Source organism: Pagrus major, chromosome 8 (genome assembly GCF_040436345.1).
Source record: "Pagrus major chromosome 8, Pma_NU_1.0".
Classification (NCBI taxonomy): domain Eukaryota; kingdom Metazoa; phylum Chordata; class Actinopteri; order Spariformes; family Sparidae; genus Pagrus; species Pagrus major.
The window spans coordinates 22,405,179-22,425,747 of NC_133222.1; the positions used below are offsets into that span (position 1 = coordinate 22,405,179).

General features: G+C 41.8%; 1 protein-coding gene across 1 annotated transcript; it reads right to left on the minus strand.

Moving 5' to 3' along the window:
- Positions 1 to 4,991: 4,991 nt before the first annotated feature.
- Positions 4,992 to 20,153, minus strand: LOC141001042 (ceramide kinase-like). Its single transcript, XM_073471975.1, has 13 exons — positions 19,859 to 20,153; positions 15,321 to 15,461; positions 14,290 to 14,412; positions 14,074 to 14,199; positions 13,913 to 13,979; positions 13,599 to 13,744; positions 12,942 to 13,016; positions 12,185 to 12,337; positions 11,717 to 11,822; positions 11,301 to 11,380; positions 10,477 to 10,682; positions 10,079 to 10,299; positions 4,992 to 9,988 (listed from the first exon to the last, which is right to left on the minus strand). Exons 1-13 carry the CDS (start codon positions 19,992 to 19,994, stop codon positions 9,901 to 9,903), a joined length of 1,668 nt encoding a protein of 555 aa, XP_073328076.1. The 5' UTR covers positions 19,995 to 20,153; the 3' UTR covers positions 4,992 to 9,900.
- Positions 20,154 to 20,569: the final 416 nt, after the last annotated feature.

Here is a 20,569-nt window from a genome sequence, read left to right on the forward strand (position 1 = left end):
GAACCTATAGGAGTTACAAGCTCCCCAGGATTCATCTCCTTCACCAAAAAGTGTAAAGGTGTTGTGTGTTTTTGTTGCGTCTTTTAGTGTAAACTCACCTGAGTCCGGCCTCGAGCAGAGCGTCTTCAGAGTTCATCCCCGACAGAGACCACGGTACGTTCAGGTGTCTGATCTGAGTCAGGAAACCCTCCACCTCATCTTCATCCCTGAGGTCACACGACAGGACGACACACAACATTTATATAAATACAAAGAACAAATAAAACTCTTTTTATCCGGAGGAGATTGAAAAGTGTATTTGAGAACATACGCAGAAGAAATCTGACGAAATGATAAAACATTTCCTGAATTCTTTTCACTGAGTGCTTTACCTGACAGGAAGTGATGTGGTGAGATGGAGGAGGGCCAACAACAAGAACACCTGAGTCACACTGATGGACGGCATCATGAGGATGAGGAAGATGAGGATGGTGATTTCCTGAGGACACAAGATGATTTTTCAAACCCTCACAAACAGACAAAGACATTGAATGAAATCCAGTGATCACTGCTACAATGATCATTACACTTTTTTTTAACTGATATATTTCTATAATCAGACTCAAAATCAGGTGGAATGCATTCCCATAAGATTGGAGGGTAACACTTTATAATAACCATAATTCATTAATGGTAATTTTAGCTTAGCTACAGCTGCAGCAGCATCGCCATCTGGACAACCTTGCTGAATTTGGTTACTATAGATACGCCAATTAATATGTACTTGTTGGTGGTGTTTTGCTAGTGGCCACAAGGTAGAGCTATTGGTGCCATGCTTAAGTATATCATGCACATGCTCGTTGACTTGTTTAACAAGGTACATTTTATTAAAGCAAACAGAATTGTGAAAATATCATGTTTTATTGTAACTATGGCGTCCCTAAGGGTATACTTATAAGAAATGTTACACACTTGTGCAATGTGGCTGCATATACAACATTAATAAATTTGGTTTAAATCGATTGTAGCACTGATGAGTAGTGTGCTTTAGGCCACGGCTCCAGAATTTAGATATCACTGACACATGTTAGAATAAAGAAAAGTAATAGCACAGATCTCCTGGAGAAGACATTTTGACAATGGTAAAAAGTTTCTGCGACAAATAGTACAGAAGTAGAAAGACGCCAAACGACAGTGAAATAATAATAATAAAGAGCGAAGATAACAAAAGCGTGAAAGCTGACTCAGCTCTGAAGTTTATAAATGTTTGATTTATTAATTAGGGTCATCATAAAGGGTTCATGCTTGGAGGCAGTATAGCAGCAGTTTAGCGCCACTGGTTTTGGATTTTTTGGTCATCTATCACAAATGGCTGCATTGTTGGGATGTACACATTTTGGACAATAATGGATTTCTTAATTTAAAAAAAAAATTTAGAGTCAACGACATGTTTTTTAAAAACCTTACCAACAGAATGAGAAACATTAAAAGAGTGATAATCAACCAGAAAGTTCACACAAATATGCAACATTCACAAACATGTCAACGTATAAATCAGAAAAGAGCAGAGATATTCATAAATTAAATTAAAACTTTTCTCACAGTGAAAGAACAAAGTCAGTGTCTGAAGAGACTCACCTGTACAGATCCTGCTCAGAGACCAGATCAGACCGGATCAGAACTGCAGACTGGCTGTTGGGTCCGGGCTGCCTCCTTTTGTACCCCCGCAGGTATCGACCCTCCGACAGACTTCACTCTGATTTTATTGGTTTGATTATTTACCGTGTCAACATGTTGAGTGAGGAATCAGATTTTCCAACTTCCGTTTGCTGAAATCTTAATGAAATTATTGGATCCGACTTCCTTAATGAGCCGTAATCACCTGTGAGAGCTGCCTGCTGTTTGTTCACATGAAATCATCCTCACGTCAATGCAGAGTATTGATCCACAAACACACATATATCTCTTTATTACTCTGTTTGCCAGAGTAGGATTTGACCTCAGAGCATCATTAGAGGGTTTTTACATCTTTCTGAACTTGATGTCAGGAAAGGGGGGGGGGGGGGGGGGGGGGGGGGAGTGGGACACAGGTGCAGACCCAGGGGTGTCTCTAAGCTATCCCAGGGGGATAACCACAAAAATCGCAGTAGCGATGGGCTGGAAATGGGGGGGAAAAACAAAACAACAAAATTGTCTGGAGCCACTACAGGCTTCCTTAAGAAAACAATGCACCACAAATGATTAACAAAACCACCACTGCCAAGCAGCTGACTAAAACTAAAATTGTCCAGGAGGCCCAGAAAAACTCTAAATGAAAGGCTAAGGCTGGAGTCACAGCAAACTCTAAAGGACCAACTTATTTCTCTGGGAAAACTACAGGTAGAATTCTTAGTATGGTATTGTCAGACACACTGACACCGGGGAGAACCTCTCACTGCCTCTGAAGGTGAGACAATGAGTCAGCACAGGGCACTGGAGACTGAGGGTATATGAAGGCTTCCCACACCTGGGCTTAATCACCGCCAATCAGTGCCACACACACCTGATTGCAGTGAGTTGATTCACCACTCTCAGCAAGATTGAGTGTCCTCACAGGACCCCCCCTTCAAGGAACGGCACCCGACGTTCCAACAGGGCCACCAGGCCGAAGGCGGCGGAAATCCCGGATAAGAGCAGGGTCCAAAATGTCTCTAGCCGGGACCCAGGCCCGCTCCTCAGGTCCATATCCCTCCCAGTCCACAAGGTACTGAACCCCACGTCCCACACGCCGACTGTCCAATATCCGACGAACCGTGTATGCTGGTTGACCCCCAATCAACCTGGGTGGAGGTGGAGGCCTCCCTGGAGGTGCCAGCGGTCTCCTGAACTACAATGGGTCCATGAGGTGGAACTGAAGGGGCTTGGGGAGTTGCGAGGTTTGGTGCTTGTACTGGGGTTGGGGCTGGTCCAGGTGTCTGTAGACATGCAAGTATCTCCCTAAGCATATTGTCATGAGAGACCTGTTGCTCAGCGATCGCACGCAGCATTTGCTCATGAGAGCCTAAAAGGGCTCCTTGTGCGGTGATAGCCTGCCCATGTGCAGCTAGTTTATCACTGAGATCCAAAGTTTGAGAAGCACTAGCGAAGGGGTCCGCTGTGTCCTCCTTTGGCTGACTCATTCTGTCAGGAAAGGGGGGGGGGAGTGGGACACAGGTGCAGACCCAGGGGTGTCTCTAAGCTATCCCAGGGGGATAACCACAAAAATCGCAGTAGCGATGGGCTGGAAATGGGGGGGGGGAAAACAAAACAACAAAATTGTCTGGAGCCACTACAGGCTTCCTTAAGAAAACAATGCACCACAAATGATTAACAAAACCACCACTGCCAAGCAGCTGACTAAAACTAAAATTGTCCAGGAGGCCCAGAAAAACTCTAAATGAAAGGCTAAGGCTGGAGTCACAGCAAACTCTAAAGGACCAACTTATTTCTCTGGGAAAACTACAGGTAGAATTCTTAGTATGGTATTGTCAGACACACTGACACCGGGGAGAACCTCTCACTGCCTCTGAAGGTGAGACAATGAGTCAGCACAGGGCACTGGAGACTGAGGGTATATGAAGGCTTCCCACACCTGGGCTTAATCACCGCCAATCAGTGCCACACACACCTGATTGCAGTGAGTTGATTCACCACTCTCAGCAAGATTGAGTGTCCTCACACTTGAGTCATAAGTTTCCCTCTATCATCTCCTTGTGGGGTCTCTTCTATATTCAGTATTACTTAGATGACAAACATTTTTGTTGTTGTCTTGGTTTATCCACCTGAGTCCTAGTCCCATCATTCCTTGTGTGAATTATGGGCTTTGCAGTTATTGCCTTTCACTGAACCACCACTAGTGATATGTTTCAGGTGTCCTCCTTTTTAAGATGTTTTGGGGAAAGAATTACGTGAAAACACAGCCGGTCACAAGTTAAATGGGATAATGTGATCCTATGACTTCTACTAGTGAGAGGTGAGAGGATGACCTGAGGAAATATTAAGTCACTTAATGAACTAGCATCATTATCAGTATGTCCACATTCATAAAAGCCATCTTCTAGCACCTTTAAAGCTCAATTGTCAATTGTTTAAACCACATAAAAAAGTGTAAAAACAACAAATTAGGCGACCATTTTACACACTTTTTTAAATAAAAGGGGTAAAACAGGTGTTAACCTTGGACAGAGCCAGGTTGGTTGCAAGAATGGAGGATGTTTAACTGATGTTTAAGTCTGACAACAAGGCTGATAAGTCAAATAAACGTTTCATTGCCCTGCAGTCCAACTGGGACTTGATCCCAGCTGCCCAAACACTGCAAGGACAACAGGTTGGCAGCGTGGAGGTAGTGAGAAAATTAAACTGAAGTGGGATTGACAGAAAGATGTCACGAACCTAACAAGGAGTGGTGGCAGAAAATATAAAGCCACTGCTCAGGTGTAGGGGGATGAGACTTTGTCCCCCCACTTTCAGGTGTTTTGGTAATAAAGTGGTAATATCTAAGCCAGGTATTATGGTAGTAGAACATACACAATGTGATACTAGCCCAGCCTACCTCTTCTTCCTATTTGAAATAAATAATGTAATGGTTCTTTGGAGCGTCTTACACCAGAGATAAACTTGCTTTTCACAACAAATTTGCGTACGCATGATGGTGGCCTGGTGTACCCTGCTTCCGTTTGTGGTGTCGGTTGTGCACATCCTAAGAAACAAATGCTATGCTTCTGCAAGATGCAATATACACATGAATGGAGGGGCAGTGTAGGGCCTGTATGGGGTTGTGACAGGATCAGAGTCAGAAAGGATGTCAGCAACAGGGACAATAATGGCAGGAAGTTTAAAAGAGAAGCTAAGGTGTGCTATCTAGTGGTATCCTCCAGTAACACGGGTAGTATACAGGCTTGTATGTGAACAGCTATCATAACGCAGCTGGTTGTCAACACATGCAGCAGAAACAGTGAGAGGTCCGATGGAATAAAATCAATGTGAACACAGAAGAGTTGAATAAGTGTTTTAATTCCTGATAATGAAACAGCTACAGCAGAAGGTAAAGATCAGTTACAGCTCAGATTACAGCTAGAGGTCGACTGATTCACTACATCAAACTGTGATTTATTCAGTCTAACTGAAGAGTTCGTAGAATCACTTTGGACTTTGAGAAAAAGCGCTCTTTTACATTTTAGAACTAATCAGAAAGCTAATTAAGACTAATCAATCATAAAAATAGTAATCTTTCATTCTACATATTCTACATGCTGTTAGCAGATTACTGCACCTAACACGACGCTACAGATGTTCTCCTTATTTGTAATTCTGCCTCTTCAGTTCTAATCTAGGTTTTAACATATTTCATTAAGCTCTTGGTCACCGCAGCATTCGTATCAGCAAACTTTTAATGACAAAATCAGTTCATTTCAACGTCATCTTTGCGTCAAAAAGAATTTGTAAGGAGTCTTCGCTTTGACCTCAACGTTGACAAATCTGTGCTACTGATCTCATTCAGTGTTGACTTGTGAAGGAATGGAGAGTTGGACTGTCCAAAATTGAGGACCATATCTTAGCTGCGTGTCACCGTGTATGATGTGATTAAAAAATAGCTCCACAAAGACATGAAGCGTCGTCTGCAATCACCCAGCAGTCCATGATACTAATAGATTCTTTTCGTTATCTGTGTGTAGTGTCCACTTAGTGACATAGCTAGCTTAGTAAGTGCTAACTAGAGCTTGTCCGCGAGAGAACGAGAAAACCTCATGTTTTTAAATCAATTTTTGGATACTTGTGTAGTTCTTTTAACTTGTTATAAGATATCATAGTGTCGTATCATAGTTTCAGATCCTGACTCTGAATGAACCAGGACAGGCTGACCTAAACAGATTAATAGTGAGCTGTGACAGTGCTGACTTAGCTTAGCCTGTTAGCAGTGTTTCACCATCCAGTTTTAATTAACCGCTCCACAACAGAGACACGGTTGACAGACAATTGTGAGACAGGATTTGATGGTACAAAATGTCTTTTGAATGAATGGTGTGAATTCTCCAGAGCGTAAACAGCCCAGTACAGAGAAAACAGCGCCTGGCGACCAAAACAGGTATCTTAAGCCAAACCATGATGTTTTCCTAACCCTCACTCAGTGTTTTTTGTGCCTAAACTTCACAGGAGCACAAGCACAGCATTGTGGAAAGAGAGAAATAGAAAGTTCAACCTAAACAAACAGGAAGTTGCAACATAAAATACATTTTTTTCATTTTTCGAGTTTCTCGTTTGACTGGGCACTAAATATAAAGAAGGTAAAGCACAAACACATTTAATTAATATGTACAGCTCGCTAAATCTCATTAAATATTTGTACCCTCTCCTAATTAAAAAGCCACTTCAGTCACATGTCATCAGTCGACCTCTGTGTGCATGTTTTTAACACATTTGGTTTGTTGTTGTTTGGGGATTTTACAGCAAACAATAAGACTCTGATTGTACATCAATATAACTTTAAGAGACAAATCAGCACGAGACAGACAGTTGAGCCAAAGATCTTCACAGGTCCACTGGGTTCCTTCTAACTGAGGTTGGACCTGAGACCCAAGTCGGGCCGAGTTCACATTATTGTCAGTCTAATCAGGTCTGTGAGGTCTCTGAGATTTTGGACCTGTGAACATCTCTTGGATGACCAACAGCTGTCAAAGACAGACAGACAGCTACATCATTTAACCCCGGCTGGTATTTGGTCAGATTAGGATTGGTGATTGGAAGCTGATTGGTTGGTGATCTGGAGCACCGTGAGCTGCTACTGGTTCCCTCCTCCGTCAGTTTGAGTCCCGCTCAATGTCAGCAGAGAGGAAACAGAACTGCTGGACAACAAACAACAAACAACAAACAACAAACAAACAAACAGCATCCACAGTCTGACAGTCCAGTGCTGATATTCAACTTCCTGTCCTGTCTGGTTCATCTCAGGGTCAAAGTTCAATTATTCTCCCAAAACAAAATGGAGACAATCACATGATTTAAAATCTATTTAGTTTGTGTTTTGAATGACAAAGTTCCCTAGAAGCTGGAGAGACTAGTAGTGGAGCTAAAAACAATCACTTCATCCTGAGGATGGTGCTAGGTGAAAGGTCATGAGGTCATTAAAATCTTTAAACAGATCCTTCGATCAAACTGCTCACCATCCTGTGACTGTGAAGAAAATGCAACTTTCACTTTAAATAATATTAGTAAAGAATATTGAAAATAACATCACAGATGATTGTGCTACATGTAGATTGTATTTTGTGACCAAAAAACAAACCCTGTGGACACAGTGAGCAGCGGCTACAGAGACAGTTTGGCTACGACGATTACATTTTTTTGTCAACCTGTTTTTTGGGAGCAGATGGTTGAATATCAACTCTGGACTTCACAGTGCAGCTTCCTTAGAAAAAAACAGCATTCACAAAACTTCAAATCAATAACAGGAACGTTCCACTAATACAATAAAATTCATAACTAGGTTTTGTATCAAACAAGATAAATAATCAGAAACTATCTGCACTTAGAGCCCTGTGCAGTAATTCCAACCTTTTTATCTTGTCTACTTGTGAGGCCTCTTCTCAGGTTGCATACGTCTACATTGTTTGATTTGAATCATTACAGCATCAACTCTCACAATCTGTGAGGCTGTTCTTGGATGCGGTGATGCTTTGAGCTAAATGCTAACAATGACAATGCTAACATGCTCATCTTCAGCCCTGAGCTGTTCACCATCTTAGTTTAGTGTTACTATGCTGCAGCTGAGGCTGATGGGAATGTTGTGAGTTTTGAGGGCATTTGGTCTGAAAATTTTGACCTGACGATGGCGCTAGATGGCAAGAGGATCGTCACATTTTTACAATTAATCCCAATTAATGTTGTTGTGTGAGAATCTTATTTGATTTGTGGAAGGTTCAGATGATTGACTTCAGGTTTTATGAAACAAAACTGACAGACGACTTCAGAACATCATGTCACACAGAGAAAATTGGAGTTATGGCTACAACTTCAGCTCATTTTGCAGACAGAATACCTGCACAGTTAGTGTGAGACACTGCTGTTAAAGCAGAATTTCTTCTTTTTAGTGCTCAGATGATTTGATTTGTGTTTGTCTTTGAGTTCATTTGCATATCGAGCAGAAATGGAAGCTTGAAAACATTCATGTGTGCGCTGCTCAGCTTGCTCAGCCATGACCAGCTTGACTGACACAACGTTTTCCTTGATTTAAAGTAAAATTTGAGATTTGTCATAGTTGTTTTTCATAAATTGCTGGGACCTGGCACAAAAATACAATTTCATGGTTGAGACTGAGCTTTTCTTAAAAAAGACGGGAACATGGAGGACTGGAGATAACTTAGTGGACCTGTTGGAGACGCAGAATGTAACAGAAACCTTCACACAGCTGAAGAATAGACACATTACTGGTCATTAGTGGGAAATAAATCTCTGACCATGTGCAGGGGATTTACTTTCTACTTATCTTGAATGTGAATCAACTCCTGACCCCTAATGATCACATGACCACAGCAATGACTTGCAGGTGTCTGGCATCCTTAAAACATGTAACAGATAAAAGCAAAGAGTAGAGTATTTAAAATAATTAAAGCTATTTAAAAAGTGCAAATGAGCTATCATTTATGTAACAATTCCTAATCTACTTATAAGCTGAATAAATATGAAGACTCTCAGTCTGTTCGAAAAAAGTCAAAGTCAAAGTAAAAAAATCCACAAGACAGAGACGAGTCTGATTCAAAACACCGAGTCAGAAGGTACGTGTCCACAGGATCCGTGGTTTTCACACTTCCCAGTCATTGTCTATGTAGAAAGCAGCGCAATGGATTATACGTGAGATGCCTCTGGAAACTTGTGAAACACTGTAAAAACTAAACATTGTCGAGTTAAAATGTAGACAGATTCTGTAACTGCATGGCTTATTTCTCACCTAAAATGTCTTCAGAAACACATTTCGCTGAGCATTTTTTGTAATATAAGAAATTTTCCAAACGAGCCGCCATGTTTGTCCGGTTTCTGTAGCTTGTTTTGGTCAAGCTTGCAAAGTGGGGAATAATAATAATATTTCCCGTGTACGTTGCTAGTTAGGAGGTCTTTTCCGGTAGAGACAGGGATTTTGAGAACACTAACACACAGCTAGTGAAAGGGAAGGAGAATCCCGATTGAATGGCAGGCTTTATACTCACAGTTTACATCCGCTGACTGGTGGCTGACACTGAGACAAAGCTGAGTCATAACACCCAAGACGGTGTAACAAGTCAGAGTCAGAACGGCCACAAGACCAAGTCCAAATGCAGCTACCTACATGACCGAGTCCGAGTCAAGAGAAGTCATCAAAACACCCATGAAACCAGGACGAATCCATCTGCAAGCACCTACAAGTCTGAGTCAAGAAAAGTCCATTCTATAGGCAGACAGAAAAGCTTTGACGTTTTCCCTCTAGAGCAGCTCACATTTTGTTACTGTAACAGGCGACATTTGTAACCTCAAGGTAACGAGATCATCAGGTCATGATGAGGTCTCACTTTCAGTGTTCAATATTAAAAATAAATCAGGTGCCAGACACCCTGCAACCATTCAACTGTTCACATCAAAACAACAACAGAATCAACCAGAACAAATCTGAGGGTCAAACTTTACCCTCTGGGACGTAATTTTCTGATTACTATTTAAACAATTCAGGAGTTTAAGACCCAGAAAGTAAAGTTTTGTTTCTCTCTGTACTGGTCTTTGTCGAGTATAAGCAAAACTTGTTGCTGAGTCATATATTCTGGAGTCTCCTGGTGAAGGATGTGATTAGTGTCACGTGACGGCAGCAGCAGTAACGTGGACAGAGGCTGGAGACAGAGTGACGACTCCAGTGTCTGATGGAATAATGGGGGCGTGGGTCTATATTGCACAGGGGTTGGTGAGATCTTCAAACACCGTTGGTTCTTCGATCCCTCGTGCAAACAGCTTGATCAACTGGCAGTGCACTCTGGAAAAAAAAACAAAAAAACGAGGCTTTTATCAATCTGGGTTAAAATTTTGACAATACAAAGTGAGAAACTCCCAGAGGTCGCTGTACCTGACGTCGATGGCGGTGTGGGTCAGGATCTCGCCGTCGCAGTTCCAGCTGCTGTAGGCGGGGGCACAGCCACAAGCCGGGTGGTCTCGGCAGATCTGGCTGAAGATCTGGCGTTTGCCGGTCTCCCGCAGGTCCAGCTCCAGGTCTGAGTCACTCTGGCAGTGACGTGGTGTGAAGCGGAAACGCCGTACCCGGTGAACTTCAACGAAGGTCAGGTCAAACTGGCCAAAATGGAACAAGGGAAGAAAAAGGAGACAGTGAGGGAGGAAAGCAGGTGTAGTTCTTGATCTCGATCAGATCAATCTTTCAATCATCCACTGAGAACTGAACCTTTCTCGTGGTTACACTCTTTTTACTATGATTATGTGGAGAAAGCATAAACTAGACTGATTTATTACCTGGTCATCTTTGCTGGTGTGTCGGAGGAGGTGTCTGAGGAAGTCGAAGCGGGAACATTTTCGGACCAGGATGAGATCCGTGGTGCCGTCCGCCAGGTGAGCAGCAGGTGAGAGGCCTTTAGGGCTGCGAGGACAAGCGCAGCTCATACTGGCAGCGTTTATAGCCAGGAACTTCCCTCGGATTGTCCTCCACTCGTTGTCACTCTCTGGAACCAGAACCCCCCAAAAACAGGTTTGACATTTCTGGCTGCTGCTCCTGCCAAACCTTCATCAATCCAGGTTGTTAGCCAGTTTAGCAACGGAAGTCAAGAAATTCATCTTCACATAAACACACAACAAACTAGAATAACTTTAAACTGTTGAGAGTCAAAGTTTATTCTTGTTATTGGAAATGTGATCGATGCCTCTAGAACAGCTACAAAATGGACCTTTAGATGAGATTGTTCTGTCAGTTAGAGTTTCCAAGTTTGAGAATGAACTGAAAGTAAATATTACAAATATTTATGTTTGTTCTGCAAATCCAACTGGTCAAACTCTCTGCTGAAGATCATGAGAAATGACTGAAAACTCCAGAACAGCCACTAAATGGATGAAAAAACACTTGGCAGTATATGAACTGTGGGTCTTTTCTGTGGACTATTCTGTGGTGTGGCCCAGGGCTCCACTCTTTTATTTTCACAACAAGAATCAACATTCTTCAACATCAGACGGTTTCAAAGAAGCCAAGCTGACAGTGTGACGGGATATCTACTTCAAAGACAGTTCAGTAATTTTCTTATTAACTGTGTTTTAAAAGCTCTGAATGAAGATTTTTTTGGACTCACGGCTGTCTGATGCGTCATCCATCTCGTACATCTCGGCTTTCTCTGAAAGTAGCTGCCCGTTGTGCTGACAAACCAAACAGCTGGAAATGTACAGACACCAATGTCATTTTAAAAAAATACATAAAACAATAATCATAAAACGTAATCAGACCCCAACTGTTAGATCACTTGGACCAAATCATTAGCCGAACTAAGCAGAATGGTTTTAGATGGTAAACTTTAATGTTATCAATGTTTAACCAAACTGTTTTCTCTTTGAAAATAAACTTAACTCGACCACAATGAAACGTTTGTAGCTTATCTGAACAAAATAGAGTTGGATACTAAATTAAAGTGTTAACTAACTTGAACCAGGCAATTTTAGTCCTCTTTTGTTTTTTTTAAAAAAACATTCACGTTATTTACATCTCACTCACCCTGATCGACACCTAGCAGCGTCCCGCGGCGTTCCTACGATGCCTCTGGCCGGCAGGTAGGACACTGTTCCTTCATAGTAATGATGAGTCAGGAACATCTTCACACCTGCAATGAAGGAGACGGACCAGGGTTTACTCTCAACCCTCATCGTCAGTTCACAGTCTGAATTTTCTGGACTGGACTGTTCATTCACTGCCTACAGACTACAGACTTGAATTACAGCACTCGTAGCTGATTTGTTTTTGGAATGATGAACCATTCAGTAAAATGAATGTTTATGTGTAAAAAGAGCTGCTACTCAGGACTGAAAAAATCTCTACATTATTTCAGCAAAGAATTTTTAATTTTTTTTATTATAGTTGACAATATGTAATTGTAATATTTTTCAGACAAAATGATTTAACATCAATACCAAAGTTCTTCTTCAATTCCCCTGAAAACATCTTAACAAAATGTTGTATTTCTACCTGAGAGGTCGTATCTGGCCGGTCCCATCCATCTCTTCCTCTCACTGTCAGTTAAAACATCGCCATAGAAACCGTATCCCAGCAGGGAGACGGAGTATCGCAAGAAAGTGTTGTTGTGGTGAACCGAGCACACGTCCATCGGCTGAGAGTCTCCTGAACACACACACACACACACACACATATAAACACACACAATCAACACACTAACCTGGAATCATTTTGTTGGACTCAAATCTTTATTTTTAAAAACTAAACCTGCAGGTGCACTGAGGTCTCATTACCCACGATTCAAAAGCACATTTACCCAAGGTACGATGGAAGCTAAGAGAATCACTATATAAAGCTCACACAGGTGGTTTGTTGGTTCATTTGGCCGTGCTCAGAGGCCCTCCTACTGTCCACTAAGGGCATGTTCAGAGCCTATTTGCACACTAGATGGCAGCAGTAGACCATGGAAAATAAAGTTATGTGCATCACTGGATTTTCATTAAATATGGGACAATTACATAGGAGAACAAACTGGATATTGATCCAAAATAAAGTGACATCTTACAATTTAATCCTGAGATAAAAGGAGAAAGGTGCCACTGGATTTGCACCAAATTGGGAAGAGCAGATCACATCAATGTATTCTGGGGAATCCTTTTTCTTTATTATTTTTATTCATGTGTTTCCTGTTTACAGCCTGTTAAATAACCTGTCTGGTGCTGAAATGATTCAAGTTATAGTAACTGTGTAGTGAGACCATGTGACTGACCAACAATGATGTGTAGTGCAGAGGTCACAGGGTCGTTGGTGCCCACAGTGGCGAAGCAGATACAGTCTGTTGAACCTGAAACAAACACACAAACAAACAGATTGTCTGTCAACTTTTCCATGCCGAGTTACCCTCACTGATGGTACTGACAACATCTAACGTTCTGCTTATTTTTTTATAAACGTTGCTTGTTTGAATACAAAGTTTTAAAAACAACGCTGCTCCACAAACACACACCTGCACCAATCACGGCAGCCATTAATTAACCAGGTGAGCAGCTTCTCATCCACTGCTGCAGAGAAAATTAATGTCTCCCAGATGACTGTGTGCGTGTGAGTGTATTTATAGAGCAGTTAGACAGAACAACAGAAAAACAAAAGGCAAAGAAAGGCTGAGAAATGAGGCCACAGTCAGACTCTGCAGTTACACAGAGTCCTCAAGGATCCCTGGAACTTCCTCCAGGACTATAAAACCTCCTCACAGTCCTCTGGAACCTTCTCGGGGACCAACGGGAGCATCTTATTGACCTCATTAAACTCCTCAAGGACGTCCACAACCTGCTAGACGACCTTTGGAACCCCCGAAAGGACCTCAACCCAAAAATCAAAAGATAAAATCAGAATTTGTGATTCGAGGAGTGGTAACAGTGTTTCTGACCTGCAGGAATGATTCCAATGCGAAGCGAGCTGGGGAGCAGAGTTTCATCAGGACAGTTTGGATCCACGCTGCTGTCGATCTGTGTCCTCCAGATAAGCCCATGCATCACCTCACTGAACATACCGTCACCTCCGACACACACCACCCTGAGCCGGGGTCAAGGTCAAAAGTTAGCTTTTAACTGTGAAACATTTCTGTGCTTTTACTGCCAGTCAAAGTGTTTGACAGGTGACTTCTCTGTGGTGCTTTTATTTTGGCGGTTACCCTGTATGAGCTCTCTTGCTTTTTGATGCAATTACAATAACGATGCTCACCCATCAAACTTCTTCAGCTCCGCCTCTGTCTTCAGGTGATCCCTCGCATGATTGGCATACTCCGTCACTATGACAACAAACATACAGACAAAATATGCTTTAGTTGTATAATCCCTGACACAGGGAGCCCAACAACAGGAAGTGAGTGATACAGGACATACCGATGACATGTGTGGAGACGCCTGCCTGGGCGAACAATGGCGCGACCTTTTGCTCGTAGATGTGTTTGCCTTGTCGCTTCCCACCGTACGGATTGATGTAGACCAGCAGGTTTTTAGGTCTGCTGGCTGTAAACAACAACAATAATGTTACTGACAGATGGCTACAATCAAATAGTCAGGGTGTGTAAGTCAGTGTGTGTTGGTGTGAAGTCGTACTGTTGGCGGCGAGCTGCTCTCTGATGCTGCTGACCCAGTGCTGACACAGAGCCTCCTCTGGACACGTGAAGGTGACCTCAGCGCACCGCCAGCGGTGCCGCCGACACCTCTCCACGTACGACACTGAAACACAACAGACACACACACACACAGACACACTTCAAAACATTTTATAACCGATCGTTTAATGATTCATGAGGGAATAAACAACTGATCATAAATTGTTTTGATTAGCTGCTTCACATTAAAAACATTTCACCTGTGAGCCAAAGAATTGCTTTTATTTTGAAGGAACTACAGAGACAGATTTGGTCACAGAGTTATTTCCAGAATTCATTCTCATGCTGCTTCATGCAGTTACTTGATGAGTCAATCCAAGAGTGAACATGCAGCTGTGTCTCCAGTGTTTCCAGGTGTGTTTACTGACTTTCTCACTGTGTTTCCAGATGTGTTTACTGTTTTAGGACTTATGTCAACATAATGTTTCTTTCCAGCTGAAAACACTGACACTCCGCCGGGGAGCACTGGTTTGGAGTGCTAATCTGGGCTCAACTTTCTCGGTTATGATAGTTTCTGTCTCATAAAGCTCAGGATACACAGAAACGACCAGAACAAGCTTCTGCTCAATTTTCTTGGTTCCGCCTGATCTGATAAATTATTGATTGCTTGAAAAAGAGCGACTGTGATCACACCGAGGCCTTTCTGAAAAGCTCGGAGATCTTTAGAAGCACTCAGAGTCTCTGAAAAAAGATGCTGGGTGCAGGAGGTTTTGTCTAGGCAGCTGCACGCTGCCGCATTTGCTTTCTCCTCATTGGGAACAATAAAAAAAACGCTGGCCCTCAAAAAGAAAAAAACATTATGTGGACACGGGCCCATAAAGGATGTGTAACAGATTTCAACTGTGTTTCCAGGTATGATTTTGAGTATCTTTTCTGGTACTTTCCAAGGTGTGGAGAGGTGTGACTATTTTCAGTTGCGTGTACAGATGTGATTCCAGATGTTTATTTTACTGTGTTTCCAGGTGTGTTTACCTGTGAAGGCCTGCCTGCAGTCCTTCCCTTCTCTCTCTTTGATCTTTTTCCAGTTGCCATCATCTCTTCGTCTGCTGCTGTTCTCCTCCTCTTCCTCTCTGACAGAGATGATCTCTGACACTGACACGCTGTGACACACACCTGACCACACACAAACACACGCACACACATTTTGTTAGCTGTACATCAGATATTTCGGTGCAGCACATGAATGCGGGAATGAGGTCACTGCGACTCAAATAGTTGTCACGGTGATGCAGCAAGTTTAGTGTAATATTTAATTCAACAGTCTCCTGGAAAATAAGAAACCACTCTAGAATCAGACTGGATTGAGTAAGAGTCATTACTCAAGTGCTTTATTCTTGGGTGTTTCAGAGAACTGAAGTGAAACCAGAACTTCCAGAAGTAAAGAAACCTCAATCCAAAATCACACTGACATCTGTAAGACCTGCAGGGCTCTGACTGACTCACATGGACACAGATGCAAAGTACTGATGGAAATGTCGAGAGCAATATGGGACACTTTAACTTGACAGGTGGACACGAAGGAGCCAGGAGTCAAACCGCAAACCCTGGAGTTTGCACTTTCTGCTTCCTTCTGTATTCATTTACAACTATTACCATTATTATTAGATTTGATTATGCAATATTAAACATTTAAACAAGACAGTCAGGGAAAATGGATGATGTATAAAGAGGTTTGAGAGGAGATCAGTAGTTCTACATTATTCATCACTTCAGTATAAAATGTTAAATTGTAAACCCAAGTTAATCAGCTGCAGACTCATCAGCTCTCAGTGGCCAGAACATAATGTCCATACTAATTAAACAAGCTCAGTTCTGGACATTGTTGTATAATGACATTTATCAACTACCCGATAAAAGGGCTCTTATTTGCCTCTCCATTCTTTAGTTTCCCTCCTTCCTTCCCCAACGCCGAATGACACATGGCCATGACAGCCACAGAATAACAAGACTGAAAACTAGTGACTAACATTGTTCAGTCACATGACCTGTCAGGTGATCCCTTGGTGCAAGTACTTGTCTCTGCTTTTGTTTCATGTCTGAAACGTCACATGGTGGTAGCTTAAGAAAAGTTCCTGAAAGCGTCAGCTAATGTGCAGACTCATTTGTATAGATTTGAACATCTGACGCTCACAAAAGGAAGCACATTTTAGAGTTTAATTATTCCTTTAATGAACATCTGATTGAACCAGATGTTCCTGTAAGCAGCAGCAGCAGCAGCAGCACTTCTATCTACAAACTAAACCAACTACAGCAGAGTTACTGAAACTAATCAGCCAAACTACAAATTGAACACTGAACCAGGAGCAGCGAGGAGGAGGATAGCATGTTTCTGCTGGATTTGATGTTGATAGAAAACAGCACTAAAACTGACACTATCTACTATCTGAAAACGAGTTGCATTCCAAAATGTGATTTTTCATGAAATCAAGACAAATGGTACTCTACTAGTTTGACACTAATGTGCAATTTGGAAAGTAGGTCAAGTGCCTTTAAGGGTTTAGATGCATTTTTGAGATTCCTGAATGAGTGATTGTTTTTTTCTTTTTAAATGAATTGGCATCACTTTGGAACATAACTGCAGGTTCAGTTTGGGAACACACAAACAGAGCTCACAGCTCAGCCATCAAACACAGAAACATGTTCTAACAGCAGCACCACAATCACTACACCTGCAGTCAGCAGGTGGACGTGGCCCACTACATCGTGGGGGGAAAAAATCTCCTACCTGAGTCTGGTCGATGACGGAACGAAGGAACACAAAACCCTGCAGGAGAACCACACACTGTCTCAAACTTGGATTCATCGGTAAATGATATTCTGGTATTCATTAGCCCACTCCAAGTGTTTGGCCTGGTTTCACCTCCTGAGAAGTGGTTTAGAAACGGCAACTCGTCCTCTAAGACCACTACAAGACAGCCTTCTTTTGACAGTAGCTGATTGCAATATTGCATTGTTTATTTAGCAAATTCTGTAGGGAAATGTACTTCACTTGTACTTTAATGGTCCTTATTTGCTTCTGGATGATGTATTTTAACTCAGTTGTATAACCTTCTGATACAGTCGTGATTTACAGTATTTATGTTAAAGACATTAAGTTATGTATTAATGATAATATTGGTTGTTTGTACCATGTAGTAACTAAATTAAAAGAGAATTTAAAAAAAAGAAACCTTTGGTCCAGCCACGATTTGACACTGAAAACGCCCCTCTTTGCTTAGAATAGAATTTTTATTTCTGATCCTTTCACTTATTGTACTGTACTTTATATATACTATTGTTCAACTATCTGTCTCATTCATATGTAGTTTAGACTTGGTAAATCTTATGAAAAAAGCAGCAGCATCTTTCAACAGCAGCAGACAGAAAGCAGGTCAGACATTAAAGATTCACACCTGAAACACAATCACAACACAAACACACGCCGCTGTCTATTTCAGGTTAACACACCCAGCAGGTATTTCTGTCATCACCAAGACGACAGAAACACAAAGGGATGTGGATGAGAAACAGCTGCACTGTGATCAGCTGAAACACCGAACGAAAGGAGACAGAAAGCAGCGTCAACCTGCCGACACGAAACACTGTCAGAGTTATTTCAGGTTTGCACAGTGACGTGAAAATCTACTGGTTCATTAAAGATGAACAACTGTCTCAGAAAATATCTGATTCGATCTGAAGTTGACTACAACTCCCAGGTTGCATTTCAGTGAAAAACATCCAATCACAGAGCTTAAAATTCTGTCTTTCTTGAAGGTGTAATCTTTGACTGCGGAAACATTCAGCAGCGTAAAAAAGGTCACTTTCTGATTCTGGATCAGTTCAGGATCAATTCAGTTAAAGCAGCTTGCAGTCGGTCAGCAGGTCACAGTGAACCCTGCGGTAGCCTGCAGTCGGTCAGCAGGTCACAGTTAACCCTGCGACGGCCTCAGTCTGATCTGAAACCTTTCTGTTATTTGAATATTCAAATAGTCTGTTTCCTGAATGAGGACACATGAGGTGAACAGGGAGGGTCTACTGATGAGGATCATGTTGATCAGAATCACGTGCACTACACATAAAGATTATTAATAATATCTACTTATTATTACATAAGCTCTACACATTAATGGACTGTTCCATCACTGTGTGCTGAGGATGCTAAAACTCAAGGTCTCACAGTATTCAGTAAGAGTGATCACAGTGGGCGTCCAGAGAGAAAAAAACACAAGGGAATGCAAAGCATTCATTGGAGAACGCCTGAGGGTTTCAGAGGTTGGCAGAACCAGAGTCCCTGATATTTCCCTCATTGACACAACTCAAAGGTTATGATGCAATCAAACATTAATAAGAGAGAGAGAGAGAGAGAGAGAGAGAGAGAGAGAGAGAGAGAACAAGGGAAAGAAAGGGAGAGAGAGAGAGAGAGAGAGAGAGAGGGTGCACACACATTTCTCCCAGTGATTCAAGAAGTCGTCACATCCTTTAAGAAAATGTGGAAATAACTGCATGTTAAAATGTCCAGTATGCAGTTCTTCAAATACATTTTATCTCCACCTCTATTTCTCAATATTTCTCTATGAAAGCCCATTTAAGTCATGTGGATGGAAAAAAAGATCCTGTGAGTCATTGTAACGAGAAACTTTCTAGGAATAATAGGCCTTAGTATGTAAAGATCATGAATTATTATCTCAAAATAATTAATCAACATTTTATAGTAATGACTTAATATGTCAAAATAATGAGTAAGTATCGCAAAAACAATGACATAGTATCTTAACATGATGACTTATTATGTCAAAATAATAAGAAGCCTTTTCAAAAAAGGGTCTTATCTCAAGATAATGATCTATTATTATAATATTTTTAGTATCTCAAAATAATGATCTGTATTATGTATCTTAACATGATGACTTTATGACAAAATCAAAAACGTCCTTATCTTGAGATACTAAAGTTATTATTGCTATACTGACTCATCATTTTGAGAGAGTTTCTCATTGTTTTGAGATACTAATCATTGTTTTGAGATAAGCAAGTCATAATTGTTTTGTAATTGTAATCCATTACTTTGAGACACCATGTGATTATGTAAAGAAAGTCTGTCATTACAATGACTAACAGGATCTTTTTTGTTTATCACATAGAAGGAAACAGCCTCTATAGTCCCCTGTGTTTAGACTACTGTAGAGAATGAGTGAGGTTTGGTTTACACCGCCCCCCCTGCCTGCAGCCTCACTGTGACCTCCACATATTGTGTGTCAGGCTGGATGTTGTGTGTTACATAACCGGATACATTATGTCTCATGTACTGTCATACATTATGTCCTGTACATTAGGGTGTGTGTTATCCACAGGTCCAAACACTGAATCGTGTCCTACATGTCCTCTCTGTGTCCTCTCTGTCCTTTGTTTATCACACAGGATGTCGCGGTGTGTTCAAGGCCGACAGACACGCAGACAGAGAGACAGACAGACAGACAGACAGGTAAAGATAGACACACATGACACAGACAGACATGATATGCGGGTCTTACTGGGTCTAAACGGGTGGTACACCGGGCTGGAGATCCGTCTCTTCCAGGTGAGCAGGGACCGGCTCAGGCTCACATCGTACGCGGTGTTTCTGACGCGGAGCTCGGACAGCAGTAGCTGCCTGCTCGGCCTCTCCATCTGTGTCTATCCGTCCTGCTCCGTCCTTCAGCCGGCTGAGGAGGCAGCGGCAGCCCCGGGACGGTTACCTACGCACGGCCATGTTCTCTCTGAGTGTCCGGTGAGGCTCCAAACCCCGAAAATAAAGACTAAAAGCAGCGGCAGTGTTATTGACGTGGGTCCGGCTAGCGGATTCCTGCTCGGGATGTTTTTCTGACAGATAGCGGTTTTGTACCGGAAGTAGGAGGCGCTCTGTCCAAGTGCTGCGTTCAAGTGCTGCCACAAAACTCGAATTATTTAACATTTTGTAATTCACCTATTTTCTGGGATCATGCTGTTATTCATAGTAACGCCTTTAACAAGAAATTAAACTGGCTATTTAATTGCATCACAAACTTTGATTTATAGAAAATTAGAGAGTTATTAAAATTGTTAGAAATTGTTTGTCATCAAAGGTTCAAAGTGTAGCATTTAGGGGGATGTAAGTCATTACATTTGTGCAAAACCAAGTTTTTGTTTTGTCTTGTTTTTTGGTGAAGTGAAAAAAAAAAGATGATCAAGTCACATCTATGAGTGGAGCTGATACTGAAAGGGTG

Bases quoted from the DNA above. Each gene is read 5' to 3' on its own strand.
- LOC141001042 (XM_073471975.1), bottom strand. From the start codon at position 19,994: ATGGAGAGGCCGAGCAGGCAGCTACTGCTGTCCGAGCTCCGCGTCAGA. The intron at 14,413-15,320 runs GTAAACACACCT...GTTGTGTTTCAG, and splicing joins CTGCAGGCAGGCCTTCACAG to TGTCGTACGTGGAGAGGTGT. The intron at 9,989-10,078 runs GTACAGCGACCT...TTTTTTTTCCAG, and splicing joins CACACCGCCATCGACGTCAG to AGTGCACTGCCAGTTGATCA.